The sequence below is a fragment of the Pongo abelii genome, chromosome 4 (genome assembly GCF_028885655.2).
Source record: "Pongo abelii isolate AG06213 chromosome 4, NHGRI_mPonAbe1-v2.0_pri, whole genome shotgun sequence".
NCBI classification, from domain to species: domain Eukaryota; kingdom Metazoa; phylum Chordata; class Mammalia; order Primates; family Hominidae; genus Pongo; species Pongo abelii.
The window spans coordinates 96,550,083-96,568,843 of record NC_071989.2 but is presented as its reverse complement, the minus strand read 5'-3'; the positions used below and the strand labels follow the sequence as shown (position 1 = coordinate 96,568,843).

Genomic DNA, 18,761 nt, shown 5'->3' with positions numbered 1-18,761 from the left:
AAAATATATTCAATGGCATTTTTATCAACCATTTATATATACATAGATACATACACACATTCTCTTTGGCAAAATTTTTTTCCAGCATGTTTTAAGAAAATTTTTTTTAAGTCCTTGCTCTGCTCTTTTTAAAAATGGTCTCATTCAAAGTTGTGAAATATGGAGTGATGATATGGAGGAACTCTCCTAAGTTTGGTTGGTCAGGAGCTCTGTCTTTCTGAGACTTTTCTCCAAGGATGTTTTGCTGCTTGTTTAGTTATTTGTATTTTGAAATCAGGATCTGTAGATGTTCTTGTCTCTTCTGCCTTATCACCACACTCTAATCTGCTCACCCTGACCTTCCACCTTGAAGTGAATAAGCGCTTAGGCAGGCATAGTCCTGTAAGCCGATAGTGCCACCGGCCTCAGCTAAATGAAAGGAAAGGAAATTGTCCTATATGCATTTGCTGTGGATTCATGGATTGGCTTTCTGTGATAGAGAGAGCTTGTTTGTATCTTTGGGGTCTTAAACATGCATGGGAAATACCATTCTAACATGCTGCTTGCTTCTAAGGTAAGACTATAGGAAACACAGGAAAGTTGCCCCATTGAGTGACATTTAAGACTTTTTCTAGAAATAGTTAGACGGACAGTGTCTAGCAACATCAAATATATGATGCAATTATGTTTTGTGGGTTTTTCATATTTTCATGTGATTTCAATATGTTATAACTATTTTTATGTGTATTTGTCAAACGCGTGTTATTTATATAACTCTTTAAAATTTTGAACCACCTCCAACATTTAAAATTACAGCTGGAGCAATAGTTTTTGATGAGCACTGTGTGGTCACAATGTTATTCAACATACATATTCTGAGAGGCAGAACTGAGCTGCAGTTTAGTAGAGAGGCGTGGGGCAAAAGAGAATGGATAGTCTTAGTATTTAAGCAGCACTTAATCCACCAGAACTAATTATATCATAATAGCTTCTGCAATTAAATAATCACCAAAAACTAAAAAAAAAAATACCCAAGGTGATAAAGAATTTAGAAATTAAATTAAAGAAATCAGAAGACAGCTCATGGTCAGACCGAATGTGTAACAGCCTTCCTGTTCCAAGAACTTTGAATTGGAGCCAAACAATCTATTAAATAGCCAGGACATTGGCTTAGCATTACATAATACATGTGGGAATTTATCAGGTCCGTTGTCAGACACCAGCTAAAATAAACAGGGAAATTCTGAGCAGTGTGTAAAGTTGTTGCATTCATTGACCTAAAACGAAGTAGAATAATTGGAGCTGTTGCCTGAAGAAACCATTGTGGAATGCTTTCTTGTTAACTTTCACATTTCAGAGCAATTAACTTCTGTTGTGTTCAAATATTTTCAGATGTAATTTAAAACCAAGTAAAGTATATACTTTTAATATTCTGGGTTTCTTGGGCTTATCTCATGTTATTGATGATCATTTCTCTAATTTTAATTCATGACCCAGAGATCTCCAGTATGTAATATGAAGCTTCTGCAATTTTGTATCTTACTCCACAAAGACATGATATGTCTGTTTCTAAATATTTAAATTTAAAGGAAGGATGGCTTGTTATAAAAAAATATGGTTATAAATTGAAGAATAATCTTAATTTTGTACCATTTATTTTCTATCAATGCTTATCTTTTTTGATTCTTTTTATCTAAGATGTAGTTTAAGGGCTTTCAAAAAGAAAAGATCTCACTGCTGATAGATGCCTGTAATCTAAGATTAAATATTCCATATTATTTTTACGGTGTTCTCACAGCAATAATTTTTTTAAAGTAAGATTAAAGGATTTAGATTTAAATTAGTTGACATTTACATATATCATATAGCGCTTTCATAATTGTCCATCCTATTTGCATAACGAGGGACGTTATCACCTCTGCTGTCAAAACAGGAGATTGTTTTCCCTTCAGAAATGAATTAGCTGCCCTACTTAGCATACACAGGTATATAAAGGTTCATTAACTCTCTGATTTGGGTAATTTTTCATAACAGAAGGGTGAAATTGTCACCTAATTTCATTAAAAAGATTAGGAAACTTTTTACAAAAAAAATGCATTTCAAGTGTTAGTCTTTAAAAAAGCATAGTTTGCATCATTTAAATGACTTGTTAAATTACTTATGAGATCATTTTAATTGTTAAAAAATAAAACATTCCTACTTGATCTGCTCCTGTCTGTGATATACCATATACTTTTAACAAAAAAGTTATTTTTATTCATTTTATTGCTTTAGCTCCATATAGTTTATTTCCTTGATAAAATTAGAATATGATAGTTCTTATGAAACTGACTTGCTGTTAGAGTGGTATTTAATTTTTCTTTTTTGTTCAGCAGGAACGAATGCAGGAATTTGGGAACTGAGCTGTGCAAGTGCTGAAGAAGGAGATTTGTTTGGAGGAAACAGGAAAGAGAAAGAAAAGGAAGGAAAAAATACATAATTTCAGGGACGAGAGAGAGAAGAAAAACGGGGACTATGGGGAGAAAAAAGATTCAGATTACGAGGATTATGGATGAACGTAACAGACAGGTGAGTGGAGTAAACTTATTTTGTATCATTATTTATTAATTACATTTTCTCCACATATGTTAAGGGTACAGAAAATATCTTGAATCTGTAAACATCTATTAAGAGAAGTTTGGGTTAATTAAATGTGGCCAGTTAAAGTGCTGATAGTCTCTTATATATAAAGGAGAAAAAAATCACTTTATCTGTCAGAAACATAGTTTACACATTTGTGATTATTCACTTTTTACTTCAACACGAATTTGAAATGGGAAGTGTAGTTGTGTGACATGAATAGCTTGATAATTAAGAGTTAATCAGCATAACATTGCTACATTGCACGCATCATCAAACAAAGATATTCTTATATTCATGGGAACTAGACCTTTTGTGGTCATTCACTTAAAGGTTTATAATATAGGATAAATATCCTGTATAAGAATGGCTTTCATTTTATTCATAATAAATGAGATTTTGAAACACATCCAAACATTTTAACATTGTGCTGACAACAACAACAAAGAAAACACCCACACAAGATATTAATAACTTAAAACATATAGGCAAGCACTATCAGTTAATTCATACCATGTTAAATCTGAATTTGATAAACAGAGAGGCAGATGGTGTTATAATTTTTTTCTAGAATGCCAATGATAGTGTCTGTGTGATACAATTAATCTATTGTGAAGACTTTACACATTCAAATATTCAATTCAGCATTAAAGACTTGTATATCATGAATGCCTGCAATTTGACTCTATTTTTCTTCACACTTGGGGAGAGTGGATTTAGTTAGGCTATGTAAGGACAGCTGGGTAGTTTGTATAATGTTAAATATCAAATAATGGTCCTGGGAGAAATTATAGTACTGCTGGGTCCCAACCATCTCATATGGATCATGGAACCTGCAGAGAAGACGTTTCTGGACTGTGGAAGAGAAGAGTGTTTTGCCTATTTTTCAGTTACACCGAAGAAGGCTACACAGTAGCCCTGGGGACAACCACCAGACTGTAATTTCCCCACAAATGTAGATACACTCATGTCCTCTATTGTCCTGTTTTGTCTTCTTGGACATGCAAATAGGACTAGAACTGATTGATTCATTTTTTTAAATGTAATGTTGTTTCATGTGTAAATTATAATAAATAGGAATTAATTATTTCTTGCATAAAAGTCAGTATGCCATTAAAAAGTAGAGAAACTTAGATTTTCAAGTTTATATTCCTCTAAATTATTATATATTTTCAGGTACACACAACTTGAACTATTTTTGGCTGCATGTTTAGCTAGAGGGTGACTAATACTAAGATTTATGGTGATTCCTTTAGTGTTTTCATGCACATCGTTTCTTGCTGTGGATCAAGCCAAAAAGCAATAATTGTGTCAATAGAAAACCGCTATTTTTTAATTGGCCTATAGCTTGAAATTGAAATTAAGACTGAAATATTGAATGTCATGTAACACTGTTTGGACCTTGTTATTTGGACCAGAACCTATTTTGAGTATAGTCAAAAACATATGAGTTAGCATTTGCACTTTATTACCAATACCAGATAATTTTTAGGTTTATGATATTCATTATATCTTCTTTTGCTTGCAAAGTTAGAAGAAAATTTTTGCAGGTTGAATTCATGAGCTTTTATTATGCTTTATTAGAAAAAACAGGGATACAAGATTTTTTAATTTCTATTTTTAATTATTATGGGTACATAATAGTTATATATAATATGGGATACATGTGATGTTTTGATACAGGTATACAATGTGTAGTGATCAAAATCAGGGTAATTGAGGTATACCTACCTCAAGCATTTATCATTTCTTTGTATTAGGAACATTCCAATTCTACTCTTTTAATTACTTTCAAATATATGATAAATTCTTGTTAACTGTAGTCACCCTATGTACTACCAAATTCTAGATCTTATTCATTTTACCTATTTTTGTACCCATTAAACATCCTCACTTTATCCCCTCCCCACTCCATGCCCAGCTACCCTTCCCAGCCTATAGTAACCATCAGTCTACTCTCTATCTCAGTGAGTTCAATTAAAAAAAAAAAGTTTAGCTCCTACACGAGTGAGAACATGCAAAATGTGTCCTTCTGTGCCTGGCTTATTTCACTTAACATAATGTCCTCCAGTTAGTTTCACTCATGTTGTAACAAATGACAGGATTTCTAGGGATACAAGAATTTTAAAGCCGGGAGTGATATTTCATGCCTGTAATCCCAACACTTTGAGAGGCAGATCACTGGAGCCCAGGAGTTCAAGACCAGCCTGGGCAACATAGGGAGATGCAATCTCTTATTTTAAAAAGTTAAAAAAAAAATTAACTGGGTGTGGTAGTGGCACGCACCTGTGTTCCCAACCACTTGGGGATCACTAGGACCCGAGATGTCAAAACTGCAGTGAGCCACGATCATGTTACTACTACACTTCAACCTGGGCAACAGAGTGAGACCCTGTCTCAAAAAAAAAAAAAAGAATTTTAATATCGTACTTTTGAGCTAATAATTGAATATCTTTTCTTTATTTATATATAGTTGCAGCTACAGTGGCTGTTACCCTCATCCATGTTAGAAGTCATAATAACTTTAGAAGAAGAAAACTTATTTAAATTCAGCTTAGTTTGACTTATCATTTTTTTAAATTCTGAAGACAGATTTCTTGATTTTATTCTTTAGAATTTAGGGTATATTTATTCTTTTCTCCAGTCTTTAGATACGGTAGGCCTGTAAGTTCAATACTTTTAAACAGAATTAGTAAAATTGAAATCCACCATGTTTTAATATATATTTCAGTGATTATTTTAGAGGCTATTGACAATTTCAAACATCTTACATATAAATGCTTGTCTCGTGCACCTCTCACCTACTGTGAGAGCAGTTGTAAGAGTCATTTGGGAAAGAGCCTAAATTATGTAGGTCACTTCTAATAAACAAAACCAGCAAATCCGAAACAGCATATCATACTGTGTAGAGGCACCCATAACCTGGGCTTTCTTTCAACTGTGTATTCACATGTTGCAAAGAAAAATGTTAGCTGCTTTGCCCTCTTTGAAGCTGTCCCACTGTAGACTGTCCAGTAGAACCTCACGCAATGGTTCACTGTCATCTTTTCTTAAAAGTTGTCAAAGACTGCTCTGCCATTGCACTTGTTTATTTAGCTATACACAGAACAAGGTATGTTTTTTCCAGAAAAAGAAATACCGACTTCAAGTGTGAAATGAAATATTACAGCACTGATGTGATAAGTTGTATATCATTAAGAAATAAAACTGTTGTGAAATAGAATGGCTGTTTAAATTGAATTTTACTTTTACTTTAGCTGTCTTTCATAATGGAAGTAGGGAACAGCTCAAATTCAGAAACATCAATACATAGAATAGTTTAGGTGAGAATAAAAACTGACAGCTCAAATTCAGAAACATCAATACATAAAATAGTTTAGGTGAGAATAAAAATTGACAGCCTTTTTTGTTTAAAAAAATTTTTTGGCATTTCCAAGTTTACAAAAACTCTTTCTTAGTTTCAGGCCTAGACAACATGGATTTCTTAAGCAACTATGTAAAAATAACATTATGAATTGTTAATTTATCTTACAGAAGTTTTCAGACAACCTAATAAAAGTAGTTACCAATTATGTACCAAGAACTATATATATATATAATTACAATTAATTTTTATTAATCAGTCCCATTTTATGGCTGAATAATTCATTTATCTGTGAAATCAACAAATATTACTAGACTGCAGTGTACCTAACACTAAGTATTCAATGGTGAACAAGAATCTCATCCAGCTTATCTTCTGCTTTAGGGGGTCAGCGACCTTTCCTGTAAAGGACCACATAGCAAATATTTTTAGCCTGGTGAGCCGTATAGTTTTTGTCTGAACTACTCAGCTCTGCCCTAGTAGTCTGAAAGCCGTATGCAATATGTAAATGAACCTGTGTGGGTGTGCTCCAATAAAGCTTTACTGACAAAAACAGGGCGTTTGGATTTCACTTGTAGGCTACAGTTTATGGACCCCTGATTGAATTAAACAGACATGAAATATAAAAATATATAACAAAAATTTCACTTATATGTGCTATGAAAGAATAATAGGAGGTACTTTATTTACATCAGGGTTGGAGAAAGGCCTGAGGAAGTGCTAAAAGATGAGCTAAAAGATGATTCAGAGTTAGGCAGGTGACAGCATTCCAGAAGCAGTATTTGCAAAGTTCCTTAAGAGAGGAAAGAGCTTGACTGAGGAGCTGAAGGAAGACCAGTGAGACTTAAGCCTGGTGTACGACTGTAGAGAAATGAGAGAAAAGATTGGATGTTAGACAGGACACAGATATTGCAAAGCTTCGAAGGTCCTGTTAAGTTCTAAATAACTGGCTCAAGATCGTACAGTTAAAACTGGGAAGTGACCAAGATCTAAGCCCAGATCTCTCATATTCAACAGGAAACAAATTATGCTCTTTAAAATTATGTCATGATGCATCTAGTGTAATATAATAACTAAGAGCATGGTTTTGTGTCATTACTTTTCCCAATTACATTATACTGCGTCCAGTATAATCAAATGGCTAAGAGGCATAGTTTTTAGAGACACACAAACTTGGTTCTTGTCCCAGTTCTGCCACTTACTAGCTATATGACCCTCTAGCAAGTTACTTAGCCTCTCTGAGCTTCAGCAGTACCCTCATCACTAGAGTGAGGATGAAAAAAAGTTAGTACCTTTCTCATTAGGTCTTTAAGATAATTAAATGAAGCAATAAATGTAAAGCACCCACCACATAATAAGTGCTCAATAAATTTACCTATTAGCTATTCCTATTAAGACTCAGGCTCTTTGAACCATTAGCTATTATAGTTAATGTGATTTCTATCAAAACAACTCTTGTACTGTGTAGCACAATAAAGAATGTTACCTAAACCTTCATTTCATGAGGGTTTTATCTTAAAAGGGTATTGAGAAGATGGATGGAAAAGTGGAACAGGTAGAGCAGGAGCACAAAGGAGACTTCAGAAGCCAACAAGGGGTCAGAGAATGATACCAGAGCAGGAGCGAGCTGATGCAGAGAGGATAGTTTGTGGACAGGAAGGAAAGATCACACAGGACGTTTGCAGAGGATTTATGACAAGGATGGGGAGAAGTCGTTTCCTAAATTTTATGCTTGTGGGACCTATTTTCAAATATATGTTACTGACCAAATTATTTTTAACTACTCCTCGCCATTTTTATCACTACCAGCTTCCAGCTTATGCTAACACTACAGTTTCAGTCTCTCCGTCGGCATTTGTTTTTACCCTTGAAATACCTCCATCAGTTAGGCAATTTTACCCTCTTTCACATGGTACCAATTTTTAATCACGCTCCTGAAACAGTTAGACTTTTTTTTGTGACACTTTTATTGTATTTTACAATAACATATATATGCAAAGGTTTAAAAAATTCAACAACAAACTGGTTTTTATGAACAGATGGTTTTGGGGGGGCTTGTTTCATTTCTTTTGTCTTTAAAATTTTTTTAATTAACAAATAATGGTACATATTCATAGGGTGCACAGTGATGTTTTAATATGTGTAATGTATAGTGATCAAATCAGGGTAGTTAGCATATCCATCATCTCAAACATTTATCATTTCTTTGTCTTGGAAATATCCAATATCCTCCTTCTAGCTATTTCAAACTGTAAGATATATTAACTGTAGTCATCCTTTGGTGGTATAGAACACTTGAATGCATTTGTCTTATTTAGCTGTAATTTTGGGTCTTTTAACAGTTTTTAAATGAATATTGTCCTTATATGACTCTTTCTACAAACAATATATTTAGAAATCTGTTATATTAGGAAGAAAGATATATAAAAATTAGGCATGCTTAGCCTAAACCTATTTACTTGTATGTTTGTATTTGAAAATTTCAGCTTTCCTACTTTGAAAGGATAGGAGAGGTAAGCCCAAATTTATTTGTGCAACTTGTTATAAAAAGACATTTAAATATTTGTCAGATAACACAGTTAGGGCTTAAAATAGTAAGTTAAGGAAGAAATATATTTAAATGCCTTAAGTTTTCTTTTCTTTCATCAGATCTGGCACACTAATAGTTTTTGCCAGCAAACAAAAATTCATGTAATTATCAATGCAATAACTGGAGCACAAATTAAAGACAATTAGCAACATTCTCCTGTTAATAGAACAGGAGAATCCCCTTATGACTAAAAGAATTCAGAGTTCATAGCTGTTACATTTTCTAACTTTCCCTCTTCTTATGTCCCCATCTCAGTCTCTTCATATGAATTATAAATTATATAAGATGAACTAGGAAAAAAGCTGGAAAAATGTGTTCAGTGTAGATGCAGCTTCTGACAGTTTCTACATACTGATGTGTTTTCAAATTAAATCTGGTCTATTCGACACTAAACTGAAAAATAAAAAGAGATGTATAGATTCCCTCCAGTGACTCTTTAAAAAGAAAAAATTTTACTCCTTACTTTTTCCTCATTTTCACCAAGTTAATTACAGTTCTAAATTTGGGAGTTACATCTTAATAACCTAATAGAAAATTTGTTGAAAGAGAGATACATTCACTCTTTAAATGTGAGTAACTGGATAATTGAAAAATACAAATTAATTGCTTCAAAAAAATAATTTTTTGGTGAATTCCAAACCATAAGTTGGAGAATAGATGGAAGATGCAGTCACCACTGCCAAATGCACTTTTTTTGGCCACCTCCACAAACAGAATTTCCAGACTTGTGAGTTTTTCTTTAAATACTGTAGAAGAATTATATTTGTTAATCAAGAAGTATCTGGAATCTTTTTCAGACCTAGTGAAAAAAAGCTCAGTGAAAAATTATTGATTTTCCTATCTTTTAATCCAAAATAAGCCTGCGAATACCCCATAATAATGATGATGATGATCATTTTTTCTTAGTATCATTTCTTAACAGCTGCCTGCCTCCCCAACACTTGTATTAAAAATTATACTTAATTTATTTCCTATAAATAAAATTACGGTGTGTCATAGTAATATTTTAGGACATCATACCCTTCAGAATTGAATTATAGGGTCATTGCCACATATTGCCACATATTGGGGATGCCTTCTTAAAAGCTCCTCATGCATATAAGTTAAATCATTCTTTTATTCATCTTAAAATTACCAAGGGAAAAGTTTTTATTCAAAGATTTGGAATTGCTGGTGATTGAAGAGTTGAAAAAGAAAACCAGAAGGGAAAATGACCTAAATAATACTTCTAAGAGTTTCCAAATTAAAAAAAAAAAAAAAGCAGTAGGCAGAATGTTCAGATGCATGTTTAACAGCTGTGACCTCAGGCCATTTATTTCCATTTTATCCCTTAGCAATTTGAAAACAATTCACAAATAGTCTCCCCACCATGTAGTAGGATCACAGCAATAGTGTGCCACACATTTACTATTTATCCCGTTCGGTGCATGATATTTTATATTTATGTCAGCTAGATCTACTCCTTTACCGCCAGAAAGATATTGCTCCAACTCCCGTCAATCTCATTCATTCACTTTCCTTTGGTAGGAAATCTGAGAGAGGCCAACATTTTCACAAGGAAAAGAATAATTGTCACTTCTAGAATTCTGTCACTCTTCTTTGAACTTGAGGGCCTCAAGGGTTTTTATTGTTTCCAGTTCTAATTTGTGTATCTCATATAATTTCTACTTAAAACTGTAATTTAAAAAGAATCTAATGCTTTTATTTATTATATCTCATTTTGTGTAGAAAGTTGATACTGAATGGCCCCTTTCACCTCTGGGAATGCATGCACACACCACTCTGTCTGCTACAAGTCACCTTTAGCTTTGCAAATGCACAAACTGTGTGACATTGTATTACTGAGAAACCAACACTAAAAATATTAACATTATAAATAGACCACATAAACCGAGAAGTTTCTTCCAAATTGTAGATTAAAAGACATGATGCTAATTGTTTCAAAAGCCATGTCCTCTGCAGTCTGCACTTCTTTAACATTTAGTTCAAAATGAAACTACTTCAAAAATTATTAGGGTATTTTTAAAGTTTACATCCCAATGTATTCTTGTTGAAGGTAGTTTGGAAACTTTTATTTTTTCTGAGGATAATGGCTTTGGCAAAAATTTAAAAAAATAAAGTAAATGACATCATTAAGGAAATAAATTAAAAATTAATAATATGTAATGTGTATTTGTGTTTCTTTTGAAATATGTTGGACCATTAATAAGAATTAGAGAACCAATCTAAATGTTTGGAAATTTGACTTTTAATTTTAAATTGGAACAGTTTAACTAAAGAAATCACTAACATTTAAATAACATTTCAACAAATGTAACTGTTTGGAAACTATAACGGAGACAGCCTTCTGTCTTGCAAGGATTGATTTGGAAGGCCCTGGGGGAGAAAATATTGGAGTTAGGAGGTAAAACCTAAGCTATTGTGGAAAGGAAGAAGTTACACTCTTCCTGTTATGACAGGAAAATGTAGACAAATGTGCTTCCTGAGCATTCGCTCAGCAGGGAATGAAGTATCCTTTGACCTTTCCCTTAGGTACATTTGGCTTTGTTGAACTAGTAAACATGTTTTTGCCCCCAAAATATTAATCTGGTTTATTTGATTCTTCTCAGATTCAAATTATATCTCTTATGTAGATGAGATACAGAGAAACAAAGGTATTTATTTTATGACTGCATCTACAGATTGGATTTAGAATGAAAATTAGCCCTTTAACAAACCAGGCGGACCTGAGCAGCCCATATAAAAAACGTGAAGCCTGCTGTGTTAATCTTCTCTTTTCAAAAGGCAAAACATTCCTTGGCCTTAAAATGGGCCACAGTAAAATCTCTTAAATTCTAATCAAGTTAATAATTTTTGGTCATCCTTCTTCCTTTTCCTCATGCAGACAAATGCATCAGAATTCAGCTGTCACAAATTTTAAAACTCAAACTCTTATGAGTTTGTTAATAAACACTCGTTTCATTAATGTGCATTCGATTATTTAATTTAGATCTAATTGTGATTTATTATTTTCCCTCCAATGCATAAGATTTAGAGTTTTATTTTGGGATTTAGGATGTTGACTTAGGGTGAGGGGTTGGTAGAGTTCTAAATTCCACACTCTAAGCCCCTTATTTTAATCCTTTTATCGTGTTCAGAATTTTAGGAACTACTGCTTGAAAATTCTTTGGAAATACTACTATATTTCAGCGAAACAGAGGCTCAACTTGCTTGAGGCTAACGAGGACAATAGTCCCCTTTGCAGCAGAACACACTGCTGTCTCATCCTCGCAAGTTATGCTGGAGGGTTACAAGCACGTGGTAGCAGTCTGCTTAAAAGAGTCCCTCGCTGCTCTTTAAAGAGCCTTTCATTTACGATGGCAGGCCCCATCATTGTATAAAAGAACGCTTGTCTAGAACACAAGTCTGCAGAGGCACTGCTTCCTCCCACCGAGAGTAATCATCGGGCCTAAAACTTGCAAGCCTTTCTAATGACAGACTGAATTAAACAAAATAAAACTGAAGAGGAATACTTTAGAACATTTGTGTCATTACTTACTGTCAGGAACAAGGGAGGTGGAGAAAGAGCATTTACGAGGGCATTTCCCTTTTTCCCAATTAAAGATTGTCGTTGCAGACTCTTGACTCCAGCCCTAACCCTTTAAACACATAGGAAGACCTGTGGCTCCTGGATTACAGAGTGTATTGTATCTGTGAACTGTCCATCTGTCACTCATTAGTCATTCTGTTTCCTCAACTGGGAGGAAACTGAGAGATTATCTAGGTGGGGGGATGAGGCGGAGTAGACAACCTGAAATATTTTCGCAGAATGAGGGTTATATTTATCATGACTCTTACTTGGAGGGAAAAAAAAAAAGATCAAACCTCAAACCTTTGAAAATAGAATTGGCTGGGTATACGAATCCCAAACACATCCTAAAACAAAGAAACTACTATTTATGAGTTAAAGAATGGTGAAAATAAAAATAAAAAATAAAAAATTATCCATTCATTGAGCACCGTAAGGTTCAATTAAGATTAGGCTAAAAATATTGTGTTTGGTGGAAAGAAGTATTTGGGACCCATAGATGAGATTTTTGCTGCTTCCCTTAGTGATATGTCTGAGGCAATTTGGAGTTGGGCCTCAATTATTATTATAGATGTGAGTAGCTGCTGTTTCTAAAGGTCCTTTTCTTTCAGAACTCTTTCCTGTAAGGTGCAAGAACAACCACAGTTAATATGGCAGGAAAGTTCTTCTGAGGTGACTTTATGAATGGGGCCGGGCCTGGGAGGGTGAGGGAGGGGGCAGGCGTGTGGAGTGGAGAAAGATTATGAAATGCCCTTTCCATTGCACAGTAGTCAAACTAATTTCCCTACCCTGTAGGAAATGATACAGAACTCCTTCTCTGTTTTTAGAACTTGTTATTTACATTGCCTGTGTAAATCAGAGGCCCACCTTTTTTTTATTCTAGCTGTAAGCAGACCTGTATTTACTACCAACCAAAATTCTTCCCATTTTCTGAAATTAAAATAAACATCCATAAATATAGAACTAGTTTGTGCCCACTAGTGCATGCATGTGGTTCTCAGCGGCTGTAGTGGGAATGGCCGGAGCGTCTGAGGGCAGAGTTGGCTGCAGAGTCTATACAAAAGTAGCTTTGATTTACTGTCAGAACCTAGAAACCAACTTACTCACAATTTAGTGTTCTTAGTATTATTTCTTGACTTTAACCTAGAAAGTAGTCCTTACATTAATTAAAATGTTATGCATTACTGTGCTTGCACTTATCAGAATTTCTGATGATTCTTAACGTAACATTACAAATGACAGTGCCTGCACACTGCTCAATAAACAGTTGACTGGGTCCATATTGAGCTGAACTTCAGCCCCTAAAATCCATAGTTATCTAAAAGAGGGAAGGAACACTGACTAACAGAAAGAAAGATGCACTTTGTGTGAAGAGGGTTGGTTTTCTAGTCCATCCAGGAACAAGTTTGGGGGCTTTGGATAAGGCAATTCATGTCTTTGTTTACAGTATTCATCTGAAAAATAGGGATGATAAACTGTGCTAAAGAATAAGTTCAAAGAGATACTGTCGAATGTAGGGAGATAATTTATTATAAAATCGTTGAACTTCTTAGAAAAAATTATCAAATAAGCAACACTGTTATCTAAAAAATAATATAAGAAATCTGATATGCTTCACTTGCACCAACCAACCCACACACAAAATTTGACCGAGTCCAGTTTTTTCTCCTGATTAATTTTACCAAGTGTAGGTTTTTACTGTAAGTTAAAATGACAAAAAAAAAATAAAACAAGTATGTGAAATTGCCCTCTCTCGGTAGCAAACTTCTTGTTAACATAGTGTGAGCATCCATAGAAATTTATTTTCAGCTATTCATTTTGGATTACGAAAAACACTATAATTCCTCTGTCCGTATATCTATTCATTCTATCAACATTTATTTATTTAGCCAAGTATTATTATTGGTTGTCAGGTTACAAGAATGAGCAAAAGATGGCCCAGGTACTCAAGAAAAGCTAGGATATAGCTGAGAGAGACACTCTGATCTAGACCTAAGTAAATACTGGTAACACAAGCTGACAGGTCCTAGGAGACCAGTCTTTTACAGTATGTTTCAAGGAGCGACTAAGCCTGGTGCATCAGAGAAGATACCATTTGCCTTGTAAAGTGTTTCACAGTTAACAAGTTATTTACACTGGTATTATATCCCTTACTCGACCTCTCATAAAACTCTATATGATGCCTATTATTATCTCCACTTTCCAGGTGAGGAAACTGGGGTTCCGGTAAGTTAAGCAATTTTACGCAAGGGCACACAGCTCATAAAAGGCAGAGCTGGGACTTGATTTTCAATTTTTATGTTTTTCTTTCTACATTGCACTGCCCTAGTCATGATGCATATATCCTGTTTCTTTAAAATTTCTTTAATAATGTGAATTTTCTATTTTATCAATCTGGATAATTATTTTTCTGTGCATTTTCAGTACATCATTTAATGCTGTCTACTCAAATTCTTTACAGTCTTTTGTGTCTCTTCTAGCTACAAAAAAGTTATTTTATTTCTTGAAATATGGAAATTAGAGGCGATAATGTATAGGTGGGATTGAGTAACTAAAACATAGGAGATTCTGTAGGGTGCATGCTTGGTGAACCATATTGCCATTCGCTCTTAACTCAAAGCTCTATGATACTTAGGCAGAGATTAAGAACATCTAAAAATTAGAATAAATATTTTAAAGGTCTCTAGTCCAACTTCCTGCTTAATTCAGGAACCCCTTCTACACCTTCCTTGATATGCAGCTCTATGTGAACATATTCAGAAATGAGCTGCTTCCTGCTTGGTGAGACTAGGTCCACTCTTAGGCAGTTCTCATCACTAGATTTTCCCTTGTTTTGAACCTCTTTATGATTTTCAACAATGCTTACTAATTTTGCCTCTTCACATGGGCATATGCTTCAGACCTTAGAAAATGTTTAGCATTTCACTTTTAATTCTATTTTTTCTGAGATATACATTCCAGATTCTTTCAACGGTTCCTCATGCAAAATTGTTCTCAGACCCTACATTAGTCTGTTTACCATCCTGTAAATGCTCTAATTTTGTCAGTGCTTTCTTAAAATGTCACCCTCAGAACTGAGTACGCTACCAAAGATGGTTCTGACAAACAAAAAGACCAGTAGGATAATTAATTACCACTATAGAACACTAAAACTTCAGATCCTTTCCCAAAATTCCATTAATTTTCTCCAACCTGAGCTTTTGTAATTGTTTTCTAAAAATATGAATGTGGACTTTAAAATTACCTTCATTTGATTCATCTTGATTGTGACCCAGCTTTCTAAAGGCTGTAGAAGGCGCAATGGATATAGACTCCATCACCTACTGGGTTTGCTCAAGCACCCAGATTTACGTTGCATGCAGATCTGATAAGCCTGCCTTCCTGTATACCCATCTAAACCAATGACAAAAATGTCTCCTGGGATGGGAAAAGTACTGAACTCCATGGCACTTTACTAGAGACTTTTTGATAAACTTAACATTGATCAATTAAGTTGGCCTCATTAATTATAGTTCATCAGCCATATTTAAATCAGCTAAATTACTACCATGCAGTCTCAAATTGTGCATGAGGATTTCATCACTTTTCCAAATGCTTATTCTTTGAAAATCCCAACTCATCAGAAAGTTCAGTACATTTCTGCTGAACAAACCCAGTCATCCTGAACCCATGGATCCTCCCCATTCTTTCTGTATCCTGTGATTGTAAAATTAAATTTTATCTTCAGACTTTTTTATCTTTCATCTTTTTCATCCAGGCAAGGGATAAAAAAGAAAAAAACTTTTCTCTGAACTTTTTGAAGTATATTTTTCTTGAAATCTACAGCATATTTACATATATATTTTTCTCCAGACATCATTTACCTTCTTTATTATAAATTCCAAGATAGTATAATTACTTTATCTTAAGATTTGTGTCACTAATAAGCTAAACATTGTAGTAAAATAAAGGTATACGTGTCCAAAATCTCTATTTTTGAGAGATTAAATTATTTAAAAGGCAAGTAAAAAAGTATCTACTCTAACATAAAATTATACCGAAACATTCAGACTTCAAAATGGAGTATTTCCATTCCATAATACACTCATTCAGCAAAGGTTCATTGAGTGGCCACTGGTCAGAGTCTGTGAGAGGCCTGAGAGGGAGGGTCTTTGGGGAATTCAAATCTGGCAGAAGGGAAAACTCATATACAACCAACTTTGTAATACTGGAGTAAGTCTCATAATAAAGATTTCTAAAAAGTGCTGGAGGACTACAATGAGAAAGGAATGAGTTTTGTCTGAATGTGACAAGGAAAGCATCAAAGAAAGAAGTTGGCGTTTAAACTAACCCTTACAACATGATGGGCGCATCCAGTGGCCAGGTGGAAAAGGAGAGATGGGAGTAATACCACAATCAGCTTTCACCAAGTCAAGAGTAGAAATAACCAGTAAGGTAGATTTCATTTCATACTCATCTTCACTGAATTTGCATCTACTATTATTTTTCTAGCTCAGTCTAGAGAAAAGGTTGGTCTGAAAACAAAAACTGAATTCAGCCAAGTCTAGATAAAAATATGAATTCAGATTATTAGACATGACTGAAAATATAACTGTGTTGGCCAAGTCATGCATTTTGTTCCAAATAAAGAAAATTCCTTTTAAACGTTAAGGAATTAAATGACTTTTTTTCCTCCAGCCACAAGGAACTGATATGAACAAGGGAGATATTATTTTATGTAATGAAAGCCACAGTACCTAGCACAAATGCCTGACATAGAGAATATTCGATAAATATTGCTTAGCATAATGTTTGACATGCAGAAAATGCTCCATAAAACTTGGCCAAATTATTTTTATGTTTTTTATGAATAGACTTTCTTAAATTTTTAGTAACTGATTTGTATGGTGCTGTATTTAATGAATGTTTCTTTTCTCAATTTCAAATTCTAATTTCTGCTTTTCCTTCGTACCTAATAGGTTCTAGAGCCATTATCAACATAAGATGTATGATATCTGTCCTTATTCTAGGATTTAAAAGTCAGGGCCACTATAAAACTTAACATGCCATCATCACATTTGGGGCTATTTAAAGATTCAAAAATAGAAAGAAAAAACGTAAAATAAAAAACTTACAGAGTAGTTCTGCTTTCTATGCTATATCACACATTAAGTCTCTTTAATTTGATAACATATTGACTTATGTAAATACTGGAAAAGAGCGACTCTTTGCCTAACTACTGTAAAAACCTCTTTCTGCCTCACCTAAGGTTCCAAACATGTTATTTAAAAAGAAATATGGACTTGTCCCCATTACAAACTATTATCAAGTTAAGAAAAATGTAATCATCACAAGGCATTATTTAAGTATAAAAGCGCAGAATTGAAATCTTTGTCATTGAGTGGCATATTTTAAATGAAGAGTAATATTCCAGATCTCTTTAGAAAGCCTAATGCTTAAAAATAATTTTATCTAACTATGAACAATGAGAAAAAGCATTATAAAATACATTTTGAGTATGCTATGAAGAATATGAACATAATGCAGAATTAAATTTAGAGCAATTAAGAGTAGATTTTGAAGATATTTTCTTACATGCTTTAATACAGTCATCATTTCAGTTTGCAGTTTTAAATTGCAGAAGAAGCTATATGCACTGACTTCTTTGACGGGTATTGTTAAATAAGTATGCATTATCCAGCAGCCTATTTGGTTACACAAAAATTGAGGAGCACTAAAAGTAAACACAAATAGTGGCATTAATGATATTTCTGTACTGAAATGTACTGTGATTATGAGTGTTGTAACGTGCAAAATTCTGAGGTCTGAGTACAACAGAAACCATACTGTATTGAGACATTCCACATATAGCTTGTGGTCATGAAGTCTGATTAAAAGTGGTTTTAGATATATGAAAGTAGTCTAGGTCAGTGCCTTCTGTATTGAACGTATTCTGTAGCCTATTTCACTAAGTAAAATGCCAATATGCAGGTACATTTTCATATCAAAATTGGATCTAAAAGAAATATTAAAAGACATTTAGTGCAGCTCTGTGTAATTAATGATTATGTTTCTTTATTCATTCCAAAAAGATGGTTTTCAGCCCATCCTTAATATCAATTGTGACTCATCTGAATAAAACAGAATAAAAGTTTCTAAAGTAGTATGATAATCAGATATGAAAATAAAACACTAGCTATATTTTATCAGAAGTACTTTAGAAAGACAATCAATAAAGATGAAATAGAAGGTGAAACACTGACAATTACAAGAAAGAAGAATTATCCAAGTTGAAATGTAAATAACGTAACTGAGTAAATATTGACTAGTTGATATGGGCTAGTAAATATCTAAATGCCTTGTTTTCCAAACAATGGTCACTACAGCTTTATCTTTCTATCAGTCATAATAACATCCTCACATAGCCATAACTGGTAGACTCTTCAAGTCACCAAGACAAGTATATTTTGCTAGTTCTTCTTTTTTGGTTAAGTCAACTAAGAAATTTGTGGGAACTAATATTTATTGAGCACCTACTCTAAGCATTATACTCAATACTATACACACATTATTGGATACAATCCTCACAACAGCCTTAAGAGTAGGTATGAATCTCTGTTTACAAATGTGAAAAATCAAACTCAAAGAACTTTATTTAAAGG

The 18,761-nt window shown here is 33.8% G+C and overlaps 1 protein-coding gene across 31 annotated transcripts in view; it reads left to right on the top strand.

The window, feature by feature from the left end:
- MEF2C (myocyte enhancer factor 2C) overlaps positions 1 to 18,761 on the top strand; it is a 166,263-nt gene that overhangs the window by 61,764 nt on the left and 85,738 nt on the right. For 16 of the 31 annotated variants that reach the window (XM_054555222.2, XM_054555216.2, XM_063723971.1 and 13 more), the window contains 1 exon segment: positions 2,352 to 2,547. In XM_054555222.2, the coding sequence (XP_054411197.1) occupies positions 2,494 to 2,547 (54 nt within the window). In that variant the 5' untranslated portion in view covers positions 2,352 to 2,493. 31 annotated transcript variants of the gene reach the window in all.